Source organism: Clytia hemisphaerica, unplaced genomic scaffold (assembly GCF_902728285.1).
Source record: "Clytia hemisphaerica strain Z4C2 unplaced genomic scaffold, Clytia hemisphaerica genome assembly, whole genome shotgun sequence".
NCBI classification, from domain to species: domain Eukaryota; kingdom Metazoa; phylum Cnidaria; class Hydrozoa; order Leptothecata; family Clytiidae; genus Clytia; species Clytia hemisphaerica.
The window spans coordinates 204,922-232,554 of record NW_027103657.1 but is presented as its reverse complement, the minus strand read 5'-3'; the positions used below and the strand labels follow the sequence as shown (position 1 = coordinate 232,554).

The window sequence follows — 27,633 nt, the reverse complement described above, 5'->3', positions numbered from 1 at the left end:
CAATGCTTACCGTGAAATGTCACCCTATTGTATATGATATTCGAGGTTTACCTTTTTAATCCAATCAGGATAAATTTCGATTCAATTCATTCTTCTTCATTTTCAACTGCAAAACTGTCTTCTTCTTTCACGATTTCAAAACTCTCACTCAATACTTTCTCAATGGATTCCAAAAGTGTTGAACCACGATTTATTTTATGCGCTTCGAGTGATCCTTCCAAGGATTCGAGAGTTTCTTCGCCGTACACTATCATAACTTCTTGATTCGACCGCGCGCTCTCAGCGCCGTCCGCTAGAATCACTTTCAAGTCGCCATTACCGACGTCTTTTTTGTCGGCATTGTCGAACAATTTGTCGTTCTCTGATGTTACGATTCGGATTTCAACGACTTTTGTCGTGACCTCTTCAGTTTTAGTCGTGTTCGCATCACCTATGATTAAAAATTTTGAGATACAGTTGATGCTCTCTAATTCGATTCTTAAAGGGGAATTGGATTTGGGAACGTGTAGAATAGTAAAGCGACTTTCATGAGAGTTTCTTGTTGACGGTGACTTTCGATATGAAGTCTTTTTTAGTTTGAACTAACACTTTGACCCCATCTGCTGGAAAGTAGTGTAAAATCGTACTCTCTACAATTCAAATCTTTCCTCAATTCAAAGAAAATTCTTCGTCCCTTGAAGATTCTTCGAAGCTTGATTGTAAATCAACTCAACGTTCATTTCGAGCCTCAATTTTCTAAACTTCTTTGTGGTTTCAGAAAAGGCCATAGCACTCAACATGCCATTTTAAATATGATCAGACAATGGCAAAGTGCTATAGCAAACAATTTAAAAGTGGGAGCGGTCTTGATTGACTTGTCGAAAGCCTTTGATTGCTTGCCTCATAATCTACTTCTTGCAAAACTCTCTGCTTATGGACTCAGTGAGAGTGCTGTTAGACTAATGCACAGTTATCTCAGCAATCGAAAGCATAGAGTTCGTGTAGGGTCACATCTAAGCTCATGGCTTGATATCTTACTTGGGGTACCTCAAGGCTCTATTCTAGGTCCTTTGTTGTTTAATATTTTTATTAATGACTTATTTTATATTATAAAAGAGATATCAAATTTTGCAGATGATAATACTTTATCATCGTCTGGCCCCAGCATAGACGATGTCAATCTAAAACTTTTGCGTCAACTACGCATAATTCTTGATTGGTTTAAGCATAACTCAATGGTTGCAAACCCCTCAAAATTTCAACTAATTTATCCCGGCACCTTCAACACAAATCTTTCTCTTCCGATAGAAAAAAATAACATCAAAAGTGTTGATGTTGTTAAGCTTTTGGGCATAAAAATTGACAGCAGACTGTCATTCATTCCTCATATCACCGAGTTATGTAAAAAATCAAACCAAAAACTCCGGGCATTAAGAAGGGTAAGAAATTTCTTATCGGAAGACAAAGCAAAACTTCTCGTTAACTCTTATATTCTTTCACCCTTTAATTATTGCCCACTTGTTTGGATGTTCTGTGGAAAGGGGGGAAATAGCCTGATTGAGAAATGCCATCACAGAGCACTTTGTGCTCTGAAAAATAAATCAATCTCGAACTATGGTACCTTATTAACTGATTGCAACTCTGTAGATATTCATGCACGAAATCTTAAACTCCTCATAACTGAAGTTTTTAAATCTACGCATGGCCTTGGGCCGCGTATTATGCATGGTATATTCACAACCTTGCAATCTCGTTATACACTTCGTTCCGGTCATACTCTAATCTTGCCATCATATAAAAAATATAACAGTGCTTTTGGAGTCAATACGTTTGACTTTAGAGCTGTATCTTCTTGGAATAAACTACCATCTTCCGTTAAATCAAACGATGATCTTAACACTTTTCTTAAAGCTCTAAACGAAAGCGATATACTTTCCAAATGCACATGCATAAATTGTAAATAGTTTTTCGTTTTCTTTTTCTTAGGATTTTATTTTAATAGCTTTTATATAATATTTTTACGACAGTTGGACTTAATTAGAATTTACTTTTGTATTTTCTAGCAGGTTTTTACCCAACTTTAAATAAAGAATAAATAAAAAAAAAAAAAAATAGATCGAATTAGAGACATGAAACTGGTACATCCAAAATTTTTGAAGCCTTCGGATGTTCTTAACTTTTTGAGTTTCAAGCCTAAAAATGTTCTTATTAACATGTTCTTTCGGCATTTTTTTATTTTTTTTGTCCATTTTCCTAAGAAATTGGGTGTTTTTAAGTCTACAAAGCCAAATGTTCTTAACTTGTTCGTAACATTTTGGCCATCAAAGCCTGATGTTCTTATATAGTTTGTTCTCATAAAAAAACGTGTATTTAAACAATCCGATGGCCGTACCTTTTTCGATGGCGCCTGCGTGTTCTTCATTTTCAACGTAATCGATATCCACCACCTCAATAATCTCCACGTTTTCCTCGTCGGCAATGACGTCATCTTTTTGTTCTGTGATGGTGACATCATCGACCGTCTTTGGAGTTTCCGGTCCGTCAACCTTGAAATAATAAGATACAAACGTTCAAGATATAACTCTGTTACTAAAAATAGAAACACGGAGGTCAAAAACCGGCTTTTTTGGGTGATTCCGTTAAGAAATATGACGTCATCTTGACTTACGCATATCAAGAATTGACAAAAAATTTTATGGACAAAATTTCTAAAAAGATACGCCAACCAACATGTTCAGAAATCCGTCTTAAATCTGTGTTATCTGATGAGAAAAGGTAAGACGGAAAAATAAAAGTCACATTTTTTTAACCACCTTAAGCAGTATTTTCTCCTATAAAAATGTACCTTTGGAGGAGTGTCTTCAGTTGGTTCTTGTTTCTCCATCTCTAAGGCCTTCTCATCCTCCTCCTCCTCAGTATCCAATTTGTCAAGGCTGTTTTCCGAAGGTGCTGTTTGAGTAATGGTCGGTACTTGAATGTTGTTAGGATAGCCAAGGTACACATCTCCTGTTTAGAGAGGGCAGGCATTGGAAATAAATGAATGTTGGTCTTAGGTTAGGTTCGACTCCTCGCCCCTTAAAAAAATCTCTTGTGAGCAGAGAAACATTTTTTCAATCAGAATTGTAACTCCTCGCGAAAGGACTCATTCGCCAAAATTTCTTCTGTAAAGGTATTCTTAGATGTTTAGTGAATTTTGGTCAAACATTAGCAAGTAGTACCTGTATCATGTTCAGGAGATCCTACTGGGGATTGTTCCTCATTTTCCGATGGTCGTCCAGTACTTTTCTCATCTAGATCTTCCCTACGAGAAGAAAAAATCACACAGTGAAATCTTAATCCAACCTCGGTGCCCTAGTCGGGTTCAGTTACCCTTGTGCGTAAGGCTGAAAATACTCCGGTTTGACCCGAAAATCCCCGGAAACGCGGTTCGGTGAAATTCCATGACCTAAAACCTTCCAAAAATTGAGACTTTTTCCAGCCTTTAGAATCTTTACAATGACGGATAAACATTTCTACACCGGTTGACAGATAATCATGAGACTTACTTTATAGAGTGATGCCGTTCTTCACGATTGGCGATGATGGAATCAGAATCATCGGCTGGCAAGTCTATTGAAAGTGATTCTGAAAGGGAGAAAGTATAGTTTAGGTATAAACTTATTTCTTTTTTTATGATTTTTGTTGGCGAAAATTGTTTAGTGAGTGAGTTCGCGACTCAGATAATCGTTAAAAATATTTCACAGTTTTTTTCGACCAATCAGGTTCAACTCGCTATATTATAGCGAGCAGAACGGTGGGAACTTCTAAACGTTTTCGCCAACAAAAATCATAAAAAAAGAAATAAGTTTATACCTAAACTAGAGAAAGTACAGAAAAAAACATACAATTCAGATTTTCTATGAACTTTGAAGAAAAACCCGTCTACTCTCTGTTGGGGATGACAAGGGGGTAAGGTTTCTTCAAATCAAGCCCCTTTTTATTTTAACCATCATTTTTTCGGGGCACAATAATAAGCCTGAAGACATGAAAAACAAGAACAATAGTGGGCTCGTTAAGACATCGGCCTAAGGTTTTAAAAGAATTGTTCATTTTGTTCGTGATCTTTTGCACACAGAAGTACTCTAATCTGCCCTCGTGACAAAAGGTCCAATCTCAAAATTAGTGTTGTAGTTTGGACCTTTTCTCTTGTAGACAGGACGTAAGTAGATAGGGTAATTCTCAGTACAAAATAAAAAGGGCTAATCTCAATTTCTCAAGTTAACACTGGTTAACAAAGCAAATATGTGCAAAAATAACATAAGTACATGTTTTTTTTTTATAAGCATACAAAAATCCGAAAACAGGCTCAGAGATGCTTAGGTCGAAAGCTTAATAAGGCTGAAAAATGCTTGAGGGGATGCTTAAATTTAAAGTATAAATTTAGGGAAATACAAAAAATCCGTAAAATTCCAGCCAAAAAGGCTCAAGTTATGCTTGCCATTATGCTTAATTTTTCCCCATATCTGAGCCTACATATGCTTATAAGTGCAATGCTTATAAAAAAAAACATGTAGTAAGTCTGCGACCGCAGTCAGAGGCGACCCAAAAGTTCATCTTTCGATAGCTATATACCCGAAGGTAGGGGAGGGCGCCTCTCTTTCTTCCTGGATTGCTTCACTTATCCTCGATCCTTATCCTTAATTGCTAAGCATCTAGCAGCAGAGAGGCATCAATCACCATTTTGGGAAACTTTCGTATGGCCCGGCTGGGGGTTGAACCCATAATCTTGCAAACCGTAGCCGGATGCTCTACCACTGCACTACGGTCGCCATAAAACTCTTGATTAACATAACCTATAAATTTTCCTTCCAAGCCCACACAAATCTGCAAGCGCTTATACAATAAACTTATTCATAATAAAGAATGTTAAACATATTAACCTGTCTTTGGAAGGAAACGTTTGGAGAACCGTTTGCTATCGACACGTTTGAATGGAGGAGTTTCTGGTTCATCCTCGTCCACATTGTGAGGGCAAACATCTGATGAAGGTGGTTGCTGTTGATTCCCAGAAGTTGGTGATGGCTTCTTCCTTTTGGAAAAGAGTGAAAATACCGTGCGTTTATTAATTGTTTAGATTTTTAGGAGGAGCGTTTATTTGAGGGGTAGGCGTTTAAAAGAAGGGGGCGTTTATTCGATATAATACGGTAATGGGAATTTATGGTATCCACCAACTGCAGTATTTTCACGAGATTATGTACCGTATGTGCAATAACATTAGCGAGTTTATAAACACATATACATAAACTCGGTATTAGTGAATTTATGTGTGTGTGTTTTTTACTAAAAGTAGAACTTTTTTTTTGTTCGCGCGAAACCTGTTTATGACGTAAATCTTTTCTTCAGGCAAAAAAGGTTAAGAAAAAACTGTCGCCAATTTCGCACGAAAGTGGACACCGGCCTTTAGCAAAACAAGCTGGGTGGTGTATCTTGTGATGATAATCGCAAGACGGTCTGATCCTAGAATTCTGGACGTATCCAAGTAATATATGGGAGGTAAGAAATACAAGCCGTTACTTACTTTTTGTATTGAACCACTTTCCTTTTCCCGTTCCTATTTAGAAAGTTAGAAGAAGAAAAAATGAATAGAAAGAGTTAACCACTCAATAGCGGTGTAAATGCATTGAGAGCGCTAGCCCTACTTTTCCTCAAAAATCACATTCTAGTGTTTTATATAAGATATCTGTGCTTGTAATGGGCTCTTCCAGAAAAATGTCCGTACATGGAGGGGGTGGAGAATCTAGTGTCCGGGTGGGGGGTAAACTTGCTCTGCTGGGGGTAATTTTGATTGTCCATGGGGTCAACTAATGCTTGTCCGGGAGGTTAGACCTGTTGTTCGGGGGGGGGGAGTCAAAAGTCACAATGTTGGGGGGGGTAAATTTCCAAATGATATCCTCCACCCCCCCAAATTCAAATTTTTTCTGGAAAAGCCCAATGATCTAGGGCCGTTTGACGTTACTTTTCCTACACCAAAATAGCTTCTTTGCGGGTACCACTGGGTACCACTTTCAGTGATTATAGTAAATGAACAAATAAAAGGAATCAATGATTCAATAAAAAGTGCTTACAGTGCAAAATATTTAATGAACATGCATGAAGTGACAATTCGTTTAGCCTCTGTGGCACTGGATGCTATGAACACAACTCTCACAGTCTAAAAAGATACATAAAAATAAGAGAAATGATCTTAGATTGTCGAATAACCAAGCACAGTTAACACTCTCTAATTCGATTTTCAAGGGGAATCGGACTTTTATCGAATAAGGGAGCGTACTAAATAGTAGAGCGTCGTTTATGAGGTTTTTCAACTTTCAATATTAACAAATAATTGGGCGTATAGAATAATAGAAATTCGAATGGTGCAGCGTCAACTGTAATACCATTAGTCAGTAATTTGCTTCACTTTTGACAATGCTGATGCAGATTTGTTGTAGGTAAAATATCTGCAACCATCTGTAACCACCACCTTAAAGAAACCAGGCTGACGTAGAAAGTGGTGGAATTAATGTCGCCTGGTTCATACACGATAGTCTAGGGAAATGTATCAATGTACTTTTTTGGGGGACAACCTTTATTGAAAGAAAATAACAGTTGGCTCTTTCTAATTCGATCTTCAAGGGATCAAGAATTTTTTTGGAATAAGATGTTTTAGTTCGAATTATAGAAAGATTCGAATAGTAGAGTTCGAATTAGAGAGAGCTGACTGTAATTAAATATTAAAGAGGCCTCGTAAAGGAGAACTTCCTCCTGCATAACTTTAGAGTCTTATCAATAATAATATCAATCACAGTGATAAAGTTCATGAAATTTTCACGAAGAAATGGAGAGGAAGAATTCTGAAAGGATTCTAAGTCGCCTTTTTAAACAAACTTATCAAAATACAAATCAATTTTTTTAAATTTAGATAATATTTTGCATGACGCGATATACATTTTTAGAGGAACCACTTAAAAAAAAACTTAAAAAATTCAAAAAATTATCGTTAAAAATTATCGGCCCAGTTTTCATTCTGATTTCACTCGACACTGTGTCGACTCTGACTGTGATAGATGAGTGATAATTTTTTTAGGTAGTAAATAAAATTTTCCTGATAAATTTGAACAGGGTAGTGAAATAATTATTAATTGTTGAGGTGCCAAATTTTTTCCCGACCAAATCCTTTCCCAGCCCAGAACTTCCCTCGACTAAATGTTCTGAAGGGCACTGTACTTTCGATGCAGAAAGTGGATTTCACATCAACAATGGGTTATTCCAAAAATTGTCTGTGCCCCCTTGTGTGACGTCCAGGGTGGTCTGGAAAATAAAAATACAGGGGTTCTAGGTTTTTCGAGTGTAAAAGTCCAGGGTGGTTAGTAAAATGAGGGGGAAATCCAGGGTGGTCAGTTAAACGAGATCAAAGATCCAGGGTGGTCAAATAAATGAGAAAAAAATCCAAGGGGGTCCTAAAAAATCGAAAAGAATCCACCGGGGTCACCTTTCCTAAAAAAGACCTCTTTAACATAGGGGTAGAAACTTTTATTGGAATAGCCCAATCTCTTAAATTCGATTGATCATTCTGACAATGTCGTTTACATTGTGTGTGCTAAAAGCGGGACGTAAGATCTCTTTACATTCATGGATTATTTTGGACGAAAGACCGCCCGCTGAAACGTATGCATATACCTCAACAAAAAATTCATTTTTAGAAACTTCAGCTTATATTGAGATCTGAGGCTTGGACTGTTTTTGTTGTGTTCGTGCGTTTAGTAAAGATCAAAATTAATCCTGAGGTCTTTTTATAAAAATCGTTTCTTAATTTCCAGTAAATACATTCGAAGGAGATCTACATGGTTTCTAGATTTTCTTTTTGTAAATTACAGAAATCTTAGCATGAGGTTTCCCCCAAAAAGCAAGGAGGGACAGAAAGCTGAAAATTATTATCTTGTCAGATGAAAAACGAAAAAGAATTCTGAGAGACGTTGAAAGATTTTATTGACCTTTTTTGTGATACCCAAGCTCTTTTCCTTGTAAAATAAAGAAATTCCTATTAGGGACCGTTTCCAGGAGGAAGAAGTGAGGAAAAATAGTCCAAAGATGACATTAGAGACAAGAAGTCCTTAATCAAAAAGCTTTTAATGGAAATTCAATCTTGATATGAATTGAATTCCTTGATTTTAATCTTAGGTTCAGATATAAAAAAGGTCTCCTTTTTAGTCTTCCACGGGGATTTTGACGGCGGTTTATCTTTAGGAATTTGAATGTTAATCCGTTGAAGTTGAAGTCCCAAAAATATTTTTTTTCTGAAGCAAACGAAGGAGTCTATTACTAAAAGGTTACGAGTTCTTCATAGGGGGTAAGATTTCCCACTCAATAAAAAAGCCACCAGAATCACTCAAGGTATATATCGTTTGCTTACTCATCGATTTTAATTCACAAGCTTTATCACATTGGATTGGCACGGATGTGGAGCAAGATTGGTCAGAAAGAGGAAAAGAAAAACATTTTTTTGGTTATATCAACATAATATAACAAAAGGGAGACACTGTTCTGATACAAAATATGTCTGTCTGATATGAAACGGAAAATAAAACCTTTAAGGCGAAGAATACCAAGGGGTTACATTCGTCATATAACAAAAAGAAAATCACCAAAAATAGAAATCGTGGTTTACAGAATAAGAGATTGGCGAGTGGTTCCGAAGAAAATGGTTTTACGTAATGTAAATTTTTACACATTTTCAGTCTTCAAAGTGGTTCAAACCAAGGGATTTTTCGAAATACAAATTTTACACGTTTCTAATCATTCAAGCGAAGGGAATACATTCGTCACATACCAAAAAAAATGACTAAAAATAGAAATCGTGGTTTACGAAATAAGAGGTTGATGAGTGGATTCGAGGAGGGGAGTTGATTTTGAAATATAAATTTTACACATTTTTTTATTCTTCAAAGTGAAGAAAACCAAGCAGATAAAGAGAGAGAAAAAATGATGAAGAAGAGCTGGTCGTGACGAAATAGATGGCGAGAAGAAATTGAAAACGTGGAAAAGATTGGTTATCATTTAAATTCGGAAAAATGGTGTAAATATTTTCATCTTCATTTTAAAAGATAAAACGTAACAGTCTTTACAACTAACATAAGCAGCTCGTCATTCTTGGTGTGGTTATCGATTCGGAAGCAAAAGGCTGAGCCTTTGTATTGTATTTTAAAAAACAGAACCAGATTCTCTACTTCAGAGCAATCAGATCGCAATAACAGGCAGAACAAGGTTGGTCGTGAATTTGTACCGGGGTATCAGTTAAGAATATAGACAAAATTGAATGATCAATCGATTGATTGATTGATTGATTGATTGATTGATTGATTGATTGATTGATTGATCTGTGAAAAATGAATCCAGCAGTTGCACCAGATCTTTCCAACTTCAAACAAGCCATCATTGATGTCCAAAACTACCAAGATAGTCTAGCATTCTCAGACTACCTAGCCACTTGTAAAACAATGGAGATCAAACATGGTCTGCATTGGAATGACGTCATCAACACGATCAACATGACGGGTTTGGTTACCAGGCAACAAGAACAAACACTTAAAACAGCGCTGAAAATTGCCGAATTTCAAGAATACAATAGAGAGGTGCAGCGAATAACTTTAATAGTCATGTTCATTTTAGCTGGTTTAGGAATCATTGGCAATCTCTTGGTAATATGCTATTTCGCCAGATTGAAGAGAATCTCATACCATTTCCTAGTGGTTATACTAGCTCTAGTAGATACACTGTTCTGTATAGGTATTTGTTTTGCATATTACTATGAATGGCAGTTCGAATGGAAATTTGACCGTTTCACATGTTATTTCCTCGTTCCGTATATTAAACAGTCTTTCCCGAATTTGTCAGTATGGATTATAGGACTTATCTGTTTCGAGCGCACACGAAACATGGTGAAGCCGTTACACAAGAAAACGAGTATCAAGATTTATATTGTTATTTTGGTTCTAATGATTTTCCTAACCGGTGGATTGACATTCATAATAAAGATCTATTTTACAGACTGGGATATCACCATACCGGCTACGAGACGCCGAGACTGTCCCGGCACTTTATTGGATCTTCACAAAATCGAACGTACAGAATACCACATTATAACGACCGTTTTGACGTCATTTCTCATTCTTCCAGTTATTCCTATGTTATTCTATCACACAAGAATATTCAACTACCTTACTACCGAACAAAAACGATCCCAAAACATCGACCCTGGTATGATTCGTATTCGTAAGAGAAACCGAAAAGCACTTAAAGTAGTATCTCTCTTAATTATGGTCTACGTTCTAACCGTCTTCCCATATGCCGCATATGGCTATTACTGGAGGTACAAACAATTGGTTAATTTGCAGACCCTAGGCTATAGTAAAGACTATCAAGTATGGGTTGCTCTACATTATGCGTTTCGGTGCTTGTTCCTAGTTAACAACATTGTTAATTTCTGGATTTACGCGTACTTAGTTCGAGGCTTTCGACAATTTATAACGTGTGGCTTGATCAAAGAGAAGCGTAAACGAAAGATCACAGTAAGCGCTTGGATGATGTCACAATATCTGAAAGCGAGAGAACAGTCTTTGGGTGATGATGATATAACTCCATATGTTGATCATTATGTAGTGGAAAAGGGTCAAACATTGGATGTAGGTCAAACTTTGGATGTAGGTCAAACTTTGTATGTAGGTCAAACTTTAGATGTAGCTCAATCAAATATTCAAATTGACGACGAAAAATCGTGTACCAAAAACACGGGAACCGAAAAAGAAGAAAGTGAAGGAAAGAAGGAAATTTTAGAAACGGAAATCAACATAAAATAAAGCCCAAAATCAATATTCCGGACTGGAAAAAAATGTACGAAATTTCCGGACAGAACTTCCCACCCTGACGGAAAAGAGGAGAGACAATTTACTTCATACTTTTTCAGGATTACATATATACCAAATCATTATAATCATGCGTTTTGTTACTAGCTCATTTTTTGATTGGATCAATTTATTAGTACCAATAATCGACCAGTATCTATTAATTTTCCTGTAATATACCTATCTATCATAGTGTAGAAAGTTGTTGGTCTATAGTCTATCTTCACCGATTGAATAGCTTTCTTAAAAACTTTGTCAAACTTCCTTCATACACTAAACAGTAACTTGAATAAATTATAAGATTTGATTAAAATACCTTTTCACCGACTTTTAGTTTGATAAAGATTTCATTCTTCTTGAAATGACATTTCATTACAGTCGGCCTGAAAAGTAAAACCGTTAATATATAAGCATTACATTTTTTCCTGTAAAACTATTCTCATGCACCGAGATTCATCTTCTTAATTGCTTGCATTTTGGGGCACTTCCATACAAAGTTCGTCAAGTGAGTATAATATTTGTCAATGATCTTTCTCTAAGATGAGGTTGAAAATCCAGGGTGGTTAATAAAACGGGGTCGAAAGTCCAGGGTGTTCAAATAAATGAGAAAACAAATCCAAGAGGGACTCCAGGGGGTCACCTTTCCCAAAAAAAAACCTCCTCAACATAGTGGATACAAATTTTTTTCTGGAATAGCCAATTTTCCCAAAATCCCCAATATACCTTTCACCCCCTCAACGAATAAGGGAAAAGACCTTTAACGGTGAGCGATAGTAGAGACAACTTGGCAAATCAAAAAAAACAATAAGAATCCCATTTGATACTTTTAAGGCCTCACCGAATGTTTATATTGAATTCATCCAACCAAAATATTGGACCCATTTGAATGAATGATAGCGTTTTATAAAGTTCTTATAATATTTCCAACGAAAATTATGACTCTTATATTTGAAGTATCATTCTTCAAAAATCTCATTAAAATATTTTTACTATAGATTCAGAACTTGGAATTATCTTCGATAATGGTAGTGGCCATACTTACCATAAAAATGTATGAAGAACGGTGTTCATATGTAAGATGTGTATACCAGACGAGCTTAGCCCAAATTTCATTAAATTTTGATCAGAATCCTGTAATGAGGAAAATGGAGATATAAAAATTTCTGATGCATAACCAGACAGGATACTGCATTTTCATAAACCCTATAAACTTTTTTTTTCAAACAATAAACGCAAATTGTACCAGGACAATAATTTCAATAATTGTAATTTCCGATTGCTCCACATAAAGACAGTGCGAAAATTATATTTCAAATATTCTTCGGATGATTCATGATATGCACCATTGCGATGTCTTCCACGGACCCAACAGCTGATTGGTTGAAGGTGAAGTATTAACTGACTTTACGTCACTTACAACCAATCAGCTATTTGGTCTGTGATGTAATGTCAGAAGACATTGTAATGGTGCATATCATGAATGGGCTTTTCCAGAAAAAGTCCGCATCCCCCCTGTTGAGGATATAGGATATCCAGGGGGTCTGAAATTTTCAATATCCTAGGATATCCAGGGGGTAAGAATCTAGAGACCAAGGATATCCATGGGGTGGGGGTTCAAAATTGATTTATCATTATGTTTCAAACACACCCAAATATCGTAGGCCTCCATTCCAAATAAAGCGGTCTTCTGCGAGTTCTCAAGATACAACCAATCAACATCCACCTTTGATAGATTTCTATGGTAAAATTCAATGATAATAAATAAACTCACATTATGTATTAGAAAAAGATAATAGTATAAAAACACTTTATATGCCTTTTGTAGGTGCTATGGTAAATTAGAAAACTGATTCACTGGTAACGAAGTGTGACAAGTTTCAATGTCCAAAAATTTAATTTAGTGTTATGAATGTATATATCTGGTAAAATGTATGTTGTCTTGATACTGAACGAGTTTCAATCAAGTGATAAAAAGAGAGCTACTTACGTATGTTTCTGATGAAAATAATTCACTTTCTCCAAGAATTCCTCTGACTGAAAAAGAAAACAAAGTTCAAGAATGTTGACTAGGTGAAAGGGGTATCATGACATGTTGGACCAATTGACGTGCAGGAAACTTTTTTCATTTCTAAGTTCGATTTATTTTACAAATATTAAATAACTTTCTGAATTTCATCAGCTTGACCAGAGTTCAACTGTTGAGGTTATTGCTCAAAGGACTTGAGCCCCTCTCAACCAGTGGGAGAAGCACCATAGTATAGAAAATGTAAATGTTGTTAGAATTTTCTAGATTCCGCCAGACCAAAGGTTCAACCTCCTTATCTGGTCCTGATAGCTGAACAGGAGATCATTTCAATGCCATTTACTTCTCATTAAAAAAAGGGTTAATCTCAAAATTCAAGGTCAGCTTATTCTCAAGACATTTTACTTGGATTGTTTCTCTTTGCTTTGATGATCGCAATATCTATTTTGTTGATTTTTAAGGAAGATAGAGAGAGCATACCTGGTTTTGCATAACACAAAGGTCATTCAAATAATCCTTGTTGTGCACCATACTATCATAGTCTCCAAATTCAGCTAGATAGAAAACAAATAAAAAAACCTTCCTTTCAAACACTGAAAAACTGAAAAATCATCGAGGTTATTTATTGGTGCACAATGCTCAATATAAAGAATGTTTTTAAATTAGGGTGATATCGTTTGCTTACTCATCATATTTAATCTAAAAGCTTTTTGATATTGAATTGATACGGACGTGGAGCAAGATTGATCAGACAGAGGAAATGAAAGACATTTTTTGCTTATATCAGCACAATATAACAATTTAGAGACACTGTCCTGATGTGAAACATGTGTCTGATATGAAAAGGAAAAACACTTATGTAAAAACAAAACTTTTAAGAAAATTGAGAAATTTGAGAATAATAAAAAAGAAACAGTTAAAGACGCAGCTTATTAATAGGGTTTCGACTGATGAATAATTCTTAACAATTTGTTATATCGCTAACAGATAGGAAAGTCTATATGAATATGAAAATGATAATCACCTTGGGCTACATATGATGCAAGTAAGGCTTGTGTGGGCAATGAACATGACCAGCTAAAATCAGAATGAAAAGAATAATTTGGGGTGAAATTCACTGATTGTTGGTGATTCATTTTGTAGCACTTTTCAAGAGGGGGAGGTACATAATATAATTCAAAATATTTTGTGAAAGTAGTCTATAAGTTATTAGTCACTATTTAAAACAAAACAATACTGTGAAAAAGCTAAATATTTAGTGGTCGGAGCATCATACTGTGTGTTGGTTTTTTCGACAGCTTTACAGAATTCATTCACTGAACCAATCATTTAAAAGGCAATATACTTACTAAGCAGTCAAGAAATTTTCTCTGGCTTGAAGCACAAATTGATATCTAGAATAGAATGGGGAATGGTAGATGTAGTTTACAAAAAAAATAGAAAGCAGTCTGAAACTGCTCTGCTTTATGCTTTGAAACTAAAGAGAAGGGTAAAGGTCAAGTGAGGTAGTCCCGGGAAAGAAGTGGCGCCCTCCCTGTACCTTGGGGTAGTTAGCTTGCTAAAGAAATGAGAGCCCTTTGAGTCACCATCTAGTCTTTTTGTTTTCATGATACGGAACTAAACAAACAACAATCTCTTGTATACCTGGTAAATTCGTTTTTCAGCTCGTGTATATTTGAAGGATAAAATTGAACACCAAATTTGAATTTGTGTGATGCTGTAAATAAAGACGAGCAAACTTTCAGTTTGGTAAAAAGAAATATTGGTCCTTTTCTCTCCCCAATCCAATGATGCTACGTCACTACAAGTTCTACTAAAAGTTGAAATAAATAAAATTGTGAACAAAATTGCAAAAAAGTCAAAATAAAATGTATGAAAAAACTGTGGTCAGGTGATGACAGCTGGCTGGAACATCTTAATTTTTAGAGTCAACCATACCTCCATAGGGCTAGCTTTGATAAATAGATTGATAAAAAATACTTTTTAGAAAGCGATTCAGTCAGAAGACAATATGAGAGCGACTGTATTCACTTCATTGTAATACATAAGGGCAATATTCATGATTAATATCTATGGTCGCATGCCCAAACCTTCCGTTAGTGTAGTAGTTGGTGGATTCCAACACACTAGCAATGTGGAGATGGATTTCTCCCAATTCACCGTCTCTGACCAGTCAGCAGACATGAATTCACTTCCAGCTCTACCGAGTCGCAATTGAGTCCTCGGGTTCCGCATGGACCCGTAGCTCAATGTTAGAGCAAATGCCCGTGAATGGCATGGTTGTGAGTTTGAGTGGCTGGTCAGAAAACAATATGAGAGCGACTGTATTCACTTCATTGTAATACATAAGGGCAATATTCATGACTTTTTAGATACCTTTCTGAAGCTGTCTCTTGAGAGGTTTGCTTGCGTCAAACCAAGAAACCTGTTTTATTGAGAAAAAGATAAAATATATCATGAATTTCATTATTTAATGATAGGTTGAAGTGATAGAGTATAGACAGAACATGGATATCCAAGAACATTTAGATAAAAAAATAAAAATATATTTTCCCTCAAAAATATCAAAGCTATATACTTTTAACTTATAGATACTATTTCTACCATTTTTAAGCAAAATTTAATCTGACAAAGTTGAATTTTAAAATTGTAAAAAAAAATAACCTGATCGTCTTTTGGGTGATTGTAGCGCAATCCAAAATATGGCGATTCTTCAAGCCCAATGGTCTTGCACACTTCATCTAGCAGTTCTTGACCATTGTGCAAATTCTAAAAAAAGGAAAATTAAATTATCACTTTGTCTTAAAGAAAAAAGGCCATCTTCAAAAATTTTATTGAATCAATGTTATCAAAGTACAACACTTTGTAAAAGATTCGAAATTGAGCAACAGTTCTTTTTGTGTGAAAGGAGCTTCTTGGATATAATATGTTAAATCTTTATTTGTTCCAAGGTTTTCTATTCTAGAGGTCAAGCTTTTGCTTTGTTGGAAAGATATTGTTTTGAAAAGTGAATGATCTTTGCAGTAATTGTTTATAAAATAGAGCTTTTCTTAATAAGGTCCCCATAAAGATTTTATCAATAAATCAAACTTAGTTTTAGGAAGTTGTTACATTATTAAGTTTCCTAATCAAATGAGACAGTTGTTTCAGTTTTCTTTGGATCCCTTGTAAAGATTTTTGGTTTAATCTTTATATTACATGAAGAAAATATTTTTAAAAGTGGTTTTCCTAATCTGACAAAGATTAGTCTAAATCTAAACAAGACTTCCTTGAAAAATGATCAACAGTACTTCAGGAGCTCTATCATTGTATGAGGAGATTAAATTGTGGTTGGAAAACGACGTTTCAGTTTCAGTTTCAGTTAGTGAGAGGATAGGTCACTTCAATAATCTGAATATTTTCTAAGAAAACACCTACTTAAACAGTTATCTTTATATGAAAACAATAATAATCATCCGTCAAACATACAAGCCCGTCATTTGCTATTCAGACATAGAGACATGTTGACAGGATGAAAACTATCAAGGTAAAGAACTTTTGCTGAGTCTTAAATATGAATTATTTTTTGATTCTTCATAGAAAAATCTCTAGGTTTGGTTTTTGATAGCTTGATTATAATATAACATCTTGAATTTCTGTAAATCTTTTGAAAAAACCATTGGGATATTTATATTGACTCAATAGACAATATTGGCTTTGCATGAAAACTCAGATTTGACCCCCGAGAATTCCCCACAACGCTTTGTGCGGAAAAAAATTTAACCGTGAACTTGAACTTTTTTCTGCGCAAAGCATTGTGGGCAATATTTGGGGGTCAAATCTGAGTTTTCACGTTAAGCCGATATCGTCTATTGGTTACTAGTCAGTTAATCTTTAACTTATCTGTTATCAATAAATAAAAATAATCCAATTTCTGCTATTATTTTTCATTAGATGTCACTAGTTCTGGTTCTATTTTGCTTGCTGTATCATGAATGTGGCACAAAAGAAGCAAAGATTCCATATCAAGCGCAATATGGCAAAGAGATGACAAACTTAGATCCTTTACAAAAGCAAAGTGACTATCATCATAAAAAGAACAAGGATGAAGCAATATTCGTTGATGGAGTGAATGTAAAAGCCCTAAATATGTCAGAACTTCAGAAATTCCTTGATAAGCTTGATAAAACACTTGCATTTGAGCTAGAATATCTGTCTTTAAGGAATCATATCCAAGAAAAGTTGTAAAGTAGATATTACACTGGAAAACACCCTCATAATCAGAGAGTAAAGCGACAAACAAGAAGAATGGGTAGTGGAGGCTATAAATGCAGTGCAGCTGGAGGCATGTTTCGCGGATCAGTGAGATCTGGACCAATGACTTCATCAGGGACGAGAACAACACAAAATTATGATCGTACTGGAAACTACGGAACAGCCTCTAAAGACTTTGACTCATTTGCTCCACAAAATGTAAAACCTTTCTCAAAACCATACAAAGAAGGTACTTTAAGTGGGCAAACAGGAAATATTGGTAACCATAGAATCACAATAAGAGATGGTAGCAAGAAAGATACTCCTACTTTAGAAATTCGATCACCTCGCCCTGATGGATCAACACATGTACGTCAATTCAGATATGAAGAAAACGAAGAAGGCCAAAATTGATTTTATTTCAAGATTTTCATTCTATAGTTGTCTTGTTTATAGGCGTGGCTACATTACATTAATAACGTAGTGGTCTAAAGAAACGACTATTCTTTTTTAGAATCAACCTTACAATCTAGTTTTTATATTTATAAAAACTAGATTGCTGACGTGTGAAAAGGAATGTCGGCGTGAATGATCCTTTTGTTTCGATAATAACATCAAAGCGGGAACTAATTTTCTTCTCGTTTCTTTCTTTCCTTTTTCTTTCTCATAACTTCAAGCTTTCCCTCAGACTCTCCCACGTGTGGTTAGCTCAAATGGTTAGAGCGTTTGTCTCATAAGCATGGGTTTCCGAGTTCGATCCCTCTGGGTGTCAAATTTTCCAATTCTTGATTTTGTTTTCGTGCTCATCACTTTAATTTTGAATCACATTTCATGGGAGTGAAGAGATATCGACGCTTTATGTAATGTTAATTGCTATGAGTAATTACGCGTTCAATTCGAATCTACGATCTGTTCCCTCTTAGTGACGAGTTTGATACCCTTATAACAACCGTATTTTATAAGCATTGAATACTGAAATTCAAATGACGACCACGCAAGAAAGATAAACAAACGATTGGATCAAGTGTCAAATAATTTGACCCGGAAATCAATTACCATGCTCGCTCACTCGCTGGCTGAAAGTGAAAGTGAAAGTGAAAGTAGTGAAACTGAAACTGAAGCTGTCAGTCACCAAACGCAGGCCCAAACGCCTATACCCGTTCTTCTATATCTCAGCCTTGAATAATTGCTTGTGGTAAAAAAAAGATTGAAGAAAAAAAAAACTTAAAAAAGTTCTCATTAAGTGATGCTATCATAGCTTATCTAAACCTTACACAAAGAGCGGAGGTAATATATGCTAGTTACTTCTTTGATTGACCTTTATTTTAATAGAAAGAGAATTAAAATAAGAAATTTGAAGAATTGAAAAATTTGGAAACCCATGCTTACGAGACAAACGCTCTAACCATTTGAGCTAACCACACGTGAGAGAGTCTGAGGGAAAGCTTGAAGTTATGAGAAAGAAAAAGGAAAGAAAGAAACGAGAAGAAAATTAGTTCCCACTTTGATGTTATTATCGAAACAAAAGGATCATTCACGCCGACATTCCTTTTCACACGTCAGCAATCTAGTTTTTATAAATATAAAAACTAGATTGTAAGGTTGATTCTAAAAAAGAATAGCCGTTTCTTTAGACCACTACGTTTAATTTATTTCAAAATTTCTGAAATTTTTTAATCAAGTCTTTATGATTAAATAATTTACAAGGGTAACAGCCCTCTTTTAAAGAAAATAAAGACGTATAAATTTTTGAAAAATAAATTATTTCTTGCGATTCTTTACCATTTTTTTGGTAAAGAGTTTAAAGTTTTTTTCTTCACTTCTCTCGAGATCAAAGGCACCGACATGATAGTTCTGTACATTATTTTCGATGAATGGATTTTCTACCTAGCGTTTGGAATTTTTGAAACGTAATATGAGATAGGGGTGAAAAATAAGTTCTAAATAAGATCTGAATTCTTCTTGGTCACGTAGACGAAGTTCAGCAAATATGTTGTAGGCACTTTTTTCGTTCCTCAACTTTTTAACCACTCGCGTACCCAGCAAGATCTTTTAGCTTGACTTTTCTTTTTCAAATATTTCCTCTCAAATTTCCGTTTCAAAAGAATTAGCACAAGCCTACCTCCTTCCACTCAGGTCGTTTGTTGAGTGAGAAAATGAGTTAAAAAAATGAGTTGAGAAAAAACGATTGACAATTTGATACAAATTACAAAAATTTCAAAAAGACTTTAAAGAAAATAGTTAATTTCTTTGATGTATTTTTGATTAAAAAATTTCAAAAATTTTAAAGATATTAAAGTAGTGTAACCACGGCTTATTATAATAAGTATTTTAATTTTAAATAAAATAAAAAAATGAAATAAAACACAAAGGTCAACGAATTTGTCTTTGTTTTAAAAAATTGTATCAAAATCTCACTTACTTTAATTAGTTATTCATGCTAAAAAGCCCTTTCTTGAATAAATGGCCTCAACGTCTAATGTGTTTTGCAGTAAGAAGGTAAAAAAATTTGGGCCAAAAAGTGCCTAAAAATAGGGTTTTGAACTTTGTGCGAAATTACTTACTTAGTTTTTTTAAAGTTTTTTCATAAAGAAAGAGGATAATGTAGAAGGGCTGCAAATAAGCGTCGGTCATCGGTCAATGTCCGACTGAAAAAGCTATTTGACCGACTGAAAATCTTTTGTGTCGGTCATGATGTCCGAATGAAAAAAGGAATAAACCATTCACTTGAGAGTTGAAAATAAATCTCTTACACCCCTGTCTCTTACTTAGCCTATTCTTTTAATACTCGCTTCCTTTGTAGCTTTTAGGGTGTTTCTAAGTTAACTTTTATCGACTTGCTTTCTTCGTTACTTTCTTTGTTTCTAAGATCACTTTTATCAACCCGCTTTCTTTGTAACTCTTTTAAGGGTGTTTCTAAATTACTTTTGCCAAATTGCTTTCTTCGTAACCTTCTTTGTTTCTAAGATCACTTTTATCAATTTGCTTTCTTTGTAACTTCCAAGGGTGTTTCAAAGTTAACTTTTATCGACTCGCTTTCTTCGTAACTTTCAAGAGTGTTTCTAAGATCACTTTTATCAATTCGCTTTCTTCGTAACTTTCAAGGGTGTTACAAAGTTAAACTTTTATCAACTCGCTTTCTTCGTAACTTTCAAGAGTGTTTCTAAGATCACTTTTATCAATTCGCTTTCTTCGTAACTTTCAAGGGTGTTTCAAAGTTAAACTTTTATCAACTCGCTTTCTTCGTAACTTTCAAGAGTGTTTCTAAGATCACTTTTATCGATTCGCTTTCTTCGTAACTTTCAAGGGTGTTTTTCAAAGTTAAACTTTTATCAACTCGCTTTCTTCGTAACTTTCAAGAGTGTTTCTAAGATCACTTTTATCGATTCGCTTTCTTCGTAACTTTCAAGGGTGTTTCAAAGTTAAACTTTTATCAACTCGCTTTCTTCGTAACTTTCAAGAGTGTTTCTAAGATCACTTTTATCGACTCCCTTTCTTCGTAACTTTCAAGGGTGTTTCTAAGTTAACTTTTATCAACTTGCTTTCTTCGTAACTTCCAAGGGTGTTTCTAAGATCACTTTTATCGATTCGCTTTCTTCGTAACTTTCAAGGGTGTTTCTAAGTTAACTTTTATCAACTTGCTTTCTTCGTAACTTCCAAGGGTGTTTCTAAGATCACTTTTATCGATTCGCTTTCTTCGTAACTTTCAAGGGTGTTTCAAAGTTAAACTTTTATCAACTCGCTTTCTTCGTAACTTTCAAGAGTGTTTCTAAGATCACTTTTATCGATTCGCTTTCTTCGTAACTTTCAAGGGTGTTTCTAAGTTAACTTTTATCAACTTGCTTTCTTCGTAACTTCCAAGGGTGTTTCTAAGATCACTTTTATCGATTCGCTTTCTTCGTAACTTTCAAGGGTGTTTCAAAGTTAAACTTTTATCAACTCGCTTTCTTCGTAACTTTCAAGAGTGTTTCTAAGATCACTTTTATCGATTCGCTTTCTTCGTAACTTCCAAGGGTGTTTCTAAGATCACTTTTATCGATTCGCTTTCTTCGTAACTTTCAAGGGTGTTTCAAAGTTAAACTTTTATCAACTCGCTTTCTTCGTAACTTTCAAGAGTGTTTCTAAGATCACTTTTATCGATTCGCTTTCTTCGTAACTTCCAAGGGTGTTTCTAAGATCACTTTTATCGATTCGCTTTCTTCGTAACTTCCAAGGGTGTTTCTAAGATCACTTTTATCGATTCGCTTTCTTCGTAACTTTCAAGGAAGGGTGTTTCAAAGTTAAACTTTTATCAATTCGATTTCTTCATAACTTTCAAGAGTGTTTCTAATATCACTTTTATCAATTCGCTTTCTTCGTAACTTCCAAGGGTGTTTCTAAGATCACTTTTATCAATTCGCTTTCTTCGTAACTTTCAAGGGTGTTTTAAAGTAAACTTTTATCGACTCCCTTTCTTCTTAACTTTCAAGAGTGTTTCTAAGATCACTTTTATCGAATCAATTTCTCTGTTATATATGCAGTAACAAACTGTGCAAAGGTAACTTTTATTTTTCCTACTCGCTTTCTCTGTAACTTTAAAAAAATATATACACTGAATGACCGACATGATTTTGAGTTTGACCGACAGGATTTCATTTCTGTCGGACATGATGTCCGATTGACTAAAAATATTTATTTGCAGCCCTGATGTAGTAGTAGCTTTCTTCTCTAATTTATTGGTTACTTGAAATGCTATTCCTCCATAACTTTCTTCACTAATTTCTAAGCATTATTCATTTTGATGACAGGGTTTTCCTTTTTTAATTTGCTTTAAAGCTTAGAAAAGCAACTTATCATTCATTGTTTCAAACTGATTTAAAAACTAATTGGCATGGAAAATAGGGTTTTAAAGCGATCAAAAGAGACAATTTTTTTAAATTTATACCACCCCCTTGATTTGATTAAAAATCTATAGATATCACAGAAACAGACACGGACAGAGAGACCACACTGTAGAAGCAAAGAGCTACATACTTCTTTGAACTGATAGAATTGTTCATTATAGTCCCTTTTTCTCCTCCAAATAATTCAGTATGCCATGCCAGGTGTAAAATATGTATCAATGGAGAAAGACAAATCGGTCCTTTTTACCCCAAATTAGTGCATCAAGAGTGGGGTAACTGGGACCATGGTCCATGATTTTATCCCAAAATGTTAACTTTTTGAAGGGGTAAAAGAGACCCCAAGTTCTTTCACAGAAGCTGTTGATATGGGCAACAAAACTTGAAAATAGAGTCTCATTGCATGCTCCTGTAGCCGAAAAAAATTGTTAATTGTATTCATTGGGTAGTTTCAATTTTCAAGTCAATTAAGATAGTTTTAACACAAGATTTACAAGATTTAAAACTTTATTTTTTAATTTATGAGGCAACCTTTCAAATAAAAAATATAGTAACAATGAATGGGTAACTTTTCTAGAAATCATGAATAGCATAACTTTTACCAAAAAATAGCACTTTAAGATCAGAAACAGTCAAAAACCAGTGTTTTCAAATTTTCATTGAGTTAAAGCAATTTGTTCCTTCTATATTTTGATCTGAAATTTTCAGGAGTGGTGGCCAACATTGCTTATGTTAAAATGGTGTGGGACAGGGATAACAGAATAAAAGTTTCTGAGTAAAATCCTAATTATCACCCAAAAAAGTGCCTTCTTTTGCCAAATATCTTTTAAATAAATAGTCCCAGCTTCAGACTGCCTTCAGTAAACCTTCCTATACCTTTTGTCCTTCAGAAAAACCAAAAATATTGGCTTTAATCGTTTGCTTTCAGTTGTTGTAGCCATTAGTATGACCCTGGGGGTCAACAAGAACATCTTGGAACATCTTATTTCTATTTTAATTTGCGTGGGTTTTTCAATAGAATTGTCACCAGATGTCACGTGACTCAAATCCATGTCTTCACTCAAATCCTGTGTCTTCACTCAAATCCTGTGTCTTCACTCAAATCCTGTGTCTTATCATGCATAGTGTGCAGAGGGGTCCAGCCCCCATCATTTTCCAGGGGAGGCTAAGGAAAATAGCCCCTGGCTAAATTCTAGAAACATTAGCCCCACCTTCACAAAAGAAAAATTTTAAAGAAATTTTGCATGCAAATTCTTGATAAATTTATTGTGCCACACACAAAAAATCTTTTCAAGAGGGATAAAACCTTCTCCACATCATAGATTTTTAACATAATTTAAAATATCTTCAACCTATCAGCTCTACCCCCAGTTCTATTACACAACACACAGTCCCCTCTAGCAAGCTAGCCCCCAGTAATTTTTGAAAAATACAGCCCCCAATCAATCATAGGTTTAGCCCGGGTGCATTCTATGTATTGGACTAGAGAAAGCGAAAGTGAAATCACAAGATCTGATTGAACGACGAAAAAATACCATGCAAACTGGAATGGAAATAATTCTCATTCTAAAACAAGATGGCGGCGAGAGAATATACAAGTCTTTTTGCTTTGGACAAAAGAATGTAAATTCTGGTTGATTTTAAGGTTATCTCTTATCTTCTCTCGTTTACTTTAATTAGTAGAGGCTTCTTTAATGTTTGTGAAAAGTGAGTCACTAAAAGTTATTTATTTTTGGTGGAGAAAGTGTTTGAAAAAGCATTTTTTGTGCTGAAGGTTTATTTTTCTTTGCAAATTTTTGTCTTCAATCATAAATAGCAGATGATGGATATTATATAGATGAACAACTATTCACAACTTTTTTCCAGAATTTCAAATCAAGTCTGTTAGTTCTGGAGATATATTGAAAAATTTAGATATCTGTAGTTTTCATTTCTTCTAAACCAAACGGCTGAGGCGTGATGCGTGAAAATTTCAACAAAAACAAGCTAGATGCTGAATGGACCTACCTGGTGATGAAAGTTGGACAGCAATGCGAGGAGAAAAAAATCAGTCAAAAAATATAGCGTTTAGCGAAAATGCATAACGCAATAAATTCATCATTGATTGTTGATGGGGGAGAGGGATGGGGGGAGAGGGATGGGGGGAGAGGGAAGGGTTAAAGGGGAAAAATAAATAGAAAGTTCTGGTCGCAAAAATCGGTTTTTCCGGCATATTTCCGGCAATTTCGACCTGAAAAAAATGTTTTACTAAAATCGGGCTCCGTCACATTTTAAGTATTGCCATATTGCATCAGTGTGCAAAATTTCATTAAAAAATATAAAGTACAGCTCGAGAAATTCAAGAAATACTGTCTTTCCGGCAAAAATAGGTTGTTCCGGCGATTTTTAAATAGCTCCGGCTTCAAAAATCAATTTTATTGAAAATTGAAACATGCTTGATGGTGGGCATTGCTATTAATAATGTTTTTGAATGAAAAAACAACCAATTGTAAGGAAAAAGTCCAATGAAAATCCAGAAAAACGGCGATTTACGGCATATTTACGGTATTTTCGGCCGAAAAAAAAATTTCCTCAAAAATTAAACTCGGCCATGTTTTGAAAAATATTAATACGCATCTTTCAGCAAAAAATCAGAAAAAAACTAATGATAAAATCTCGAGAAAATGCCAAAAAAACAGTTTTTCCGGCATATTTCCGGCATTTTCGGCCGGAAAAAAATGTTTTTCAAAAATCGGGCTCCGTCACTTTTTAGGTATAGTCAATTTACATCAGTGTGCAAAATTTCATTAAAAAATATAAAGTACAGCTCGAGAAATTCAAGAAATACCGTTTTTCCGGCGAAAATCGGCTGTTCCGGCGATTTTTAGAAAGTTCCGGCTTCAAAAATCAATTTTATTGACAATTGAACCATGCTTGATCGTGGACATTGCTATTAACAATGTTTTTGTGTGAAAAAACAACCAATTATAAGGAAAAAGTCCGATGAAAATCTGCAAAAACGGCGATTTCCGGCATTTTTCCGGCATTTTCGGCCAGAAAAGAATTTTTCTAAAAAATCGGACTCTGCCATGTTTTGGGCATTGCTAATATGCATCTTTGTGCAAAAAATCTGAAAAAACTAATGATGAAATCTCGAGAAAATGCCAAAAAACCGGTTTTTCCGGCATATTTCCGGCATTTTCGGCCGGAAATGATTTTTTTTCGAAAATCGGGCTCCGTCACATTTTGGGCATTACCATTTTGCATCATTGTGCAAAAAATCAGAAAAAACTAATGAGCCAATCTCGAGAAAAGCTGGTAACAGACGGACGAACGAACGAACGAACGAACGAACGAACGAACGAACGAACGAACGAACGAACGAACGAACGAACGAACGAACGAACGAACGAACGAACGAACGAACGAACGAACGAACGAACGACGACGAACGAACGAACGAACGAACGAACGAACGAACGAACGAACGAACGAACGAACGAACGAACGAACGAACGGACAAACGGACATCGGTTAATTTATAGGACCTCCAAGGTAGGTCCAAAAACTGTGTGAATGCGTAAATCAGAAAAAAAAAGATTATGAAACTGCTAAACTTTCCAAAGGTTTTTTTTTCAAATATATACCAGGACTCTTGTCTTGGCAGTGAAATTTTATGTCTAGTGCCTACTAAAGTGTGAGACAAGTGGAATCTAAGAATACCACCACAAAACTAGACAATGTCAACCAAACCCTATCAAACTGACTCTCGTAAGCCAAACCATTGAACGAACGATAGGTGAACGATAGGACCAAGCCTGATTCCAGACGGTGTCAATCGAACGAATCGAATGCCGAATCAATCGAACGCAATTGAATGCAATCGAATAATTGCAATTTGATTGTCGAACGCAATCGAATCGCAATCGAATATTACCCAGGATTTACTGTTCGATTGCTTCGATTACGTTCGATTGTATTCGATTACGTTCGATTGATTCAATTGTGTATTAGATTTTATTCGCTTTGGTATGGTACTTAAGCACTCGGCCGCCCACGCTAAAAAGCTCTAACAGAGTGATCCAATTTGATTTAATCGCAATCAAACTCATTGAACATAATCGTAATCGAACATTAATCCAATGTAATTGACAATCAATCGAACCAATCGAACATAGTCAACTATCAATCGAACATTACTCGAACGCAATCGAATATTACCCAGGAATCGGCCGTTCGATTAAGATTCGATTACGTTCGACAATCAAATCGCAATTATTCGATTGGTTCGATTGCGATTTTTGTTCGAAGTTGTTCGATTGACACCGTCTGGCTGATTGAACAGTAATTGAACTGGAAAATCTTCAGCAGTTCGATTAAAGTTTTTGATTACTTATATCGCAATTCGATTAATTTTGATCAGTGTTTTTGTAGCTCAAATAGTTCAAGTTGTTGTAAGCGCAACAGCTCTAACCTAATTGATCCCTGACAATCATTGGATTAGCAAAAAAAGGTTGTTCATGCGCTCCAAGAGAATGATTTGTGAACAAAAACCGTAATCCAGCACATCGAACATCAATCAGTCAGGCACATCCTGGCAAATGAACGGGGTATTTTTCACTTGCGACCATTGGCAAATGAACGGGGTCGAAAACGAAAGTGACGTAATAGCGCCGAATACCCAGTTTAATTGAACTGGGTTGGAAATATTTTGCTTCATTTCCATGAACTGCATAGATGAAATTTTTTTTCCATGGGTCAATTTTGTCTTCGAAGATTGAAGAAACTTTTAACGAAAAAATAAAGTTCCCAGTTTTCTTCCTTTTTTCCCTTTTTCAGTTTGAGGTTCATTTTTATTCATTTTCACGCTTTTAGCCTGAGACGTCCTATCTCATTTACACTGGGTGACGAATATCCCATGCAAATGCTCACCCCGTTCATTTGCCAGGATGTGCCTGACTGTCAATCAAACTAATTGAACTTTACCGGAATTTCTCTGTTTGATACAGTCAACTGCTCTAACTTAGGGACGATTGGTCAAAACATGGGACTGTTGTATATCTGGTCTATATTTTCACTCACTGTAAAAAATCAAAAGAGAAATCCTGTATTAAATAAAGCCGATCCCTTAACTCAAATCAAATAACTTTGGAGGTTCCGTGTGAAATGGTGGCCAAATTGCCGTCCCATGTTTTGTCAGATAGTCCCAAGTTAGAGCAGTTGGCGGTACTGTTTGATTTGGTTTGGTAATTGAACACATATTGTTCGATCGAGTTCGATAATCGGCCTGGGCTGGCGGACAAAATTAAAAATTCTTACCTTAATGTCAATGATAATATCCTCTCCATCAAGCTTTTCCACCGTGCAAGAAGACACTTGAAATTTGGGCATCTCTGGATTCGACTTTGCAGGATCTTGGGTTAATCAGGCAGCTGTTTTCTTCGACTTTTTTGAACTTTTATTTATGTCTGATTTGGTGATTTTGGTCTGGTTGTCTACTCTGCTCTTTCTTGGCTCTACCTGTCTAGTTTTCTTCTTTTATCAGCGTCCGCGCCATTCCAGAGCGCGTAACACGCTAGGCGAGGAAATCTCTCAATATTTGAAGAGAAAACTATATCGC

At 35.3% G+C, this 27,633-nt stretch overlaps 1 protein-coding gene and 1 long non-coding RNA gene across 2 annotated transcripts; one reads left to right on the top strand and one right to left on the bottom strand.

Annotated features, from left to right (window-relative positions):
• On the bottom strand, positions 1–27,493 carry LOC136803202 (band 4.1-like protein 3). The gene is made up of 19 exons (XM_067059935.1): positions 27,333–27,493; positions 15,586–15,690; positions 15,298–15,346; positions 14,566–14,638; positions 14,271–14,315; positions 13,946–13,998; positions 13,402–13,475; positions 12,886–12,932; positions 12,547–12,634; positions 11,941–12,029; positions 11,215–11,281; positions 6,084–6,169; positions 5,537–5,569; positions 4,899–5,047; positions 3,525–3,603; positions 3,198–3,280; positions 2,825–2,985; positions 2,372–2,525; positions 1–430 (listed from the first exon to the last, which is right to left on the bottom strand). The coding sequence occupies exons 1-19, from the start codon at positions 27,402–27,404 to the stop codon at positions 87–89; spliced, it is 1,851 nt and encodes a 616-aa protein (XP_066916036.1). The 5' UTR covers positions 27,405–27,493; the 3' UTR covers positions 1–86.
• LOC136803197 (uncharacterized) lies at positions 16,370–17,784 on the top strand. Its single transcript, XR_010846104.1, has 2 exons — positions 16,370–16,447; positions 16,855–17,784. It is a non-coding gene; the product is annotated as an uncharacterized lncRNA (long non-coding RNA).
• Positions 27,494–27,633: the final 140 nt, after the last annotated feature.

Bases quoted from the DNA above. Each gene is read 5' to 3' on its own strand.
- LOC136803202 (XM_067059935.1), bottom strand. From the start codon at position 27,404: ATGCCCAAATTTCAAGTGTCTTCTTGCACGGTGGAAAAGCTTGATGGA. The intron at 14,639-15,297 runs GTATCTAAAAAG...CTTTATTTACAG, and splicing joins CAAGAGACAGCTTCAGAAAG to CATCACACAAATTCAAATTT. The intron at 13,476-13,945 runs GTGATTATCATT...TTTTCTATCTAG, and splicing joins TGCATCATATGTAGCCCAAG to CTGAATTTGGAGACTATGAT.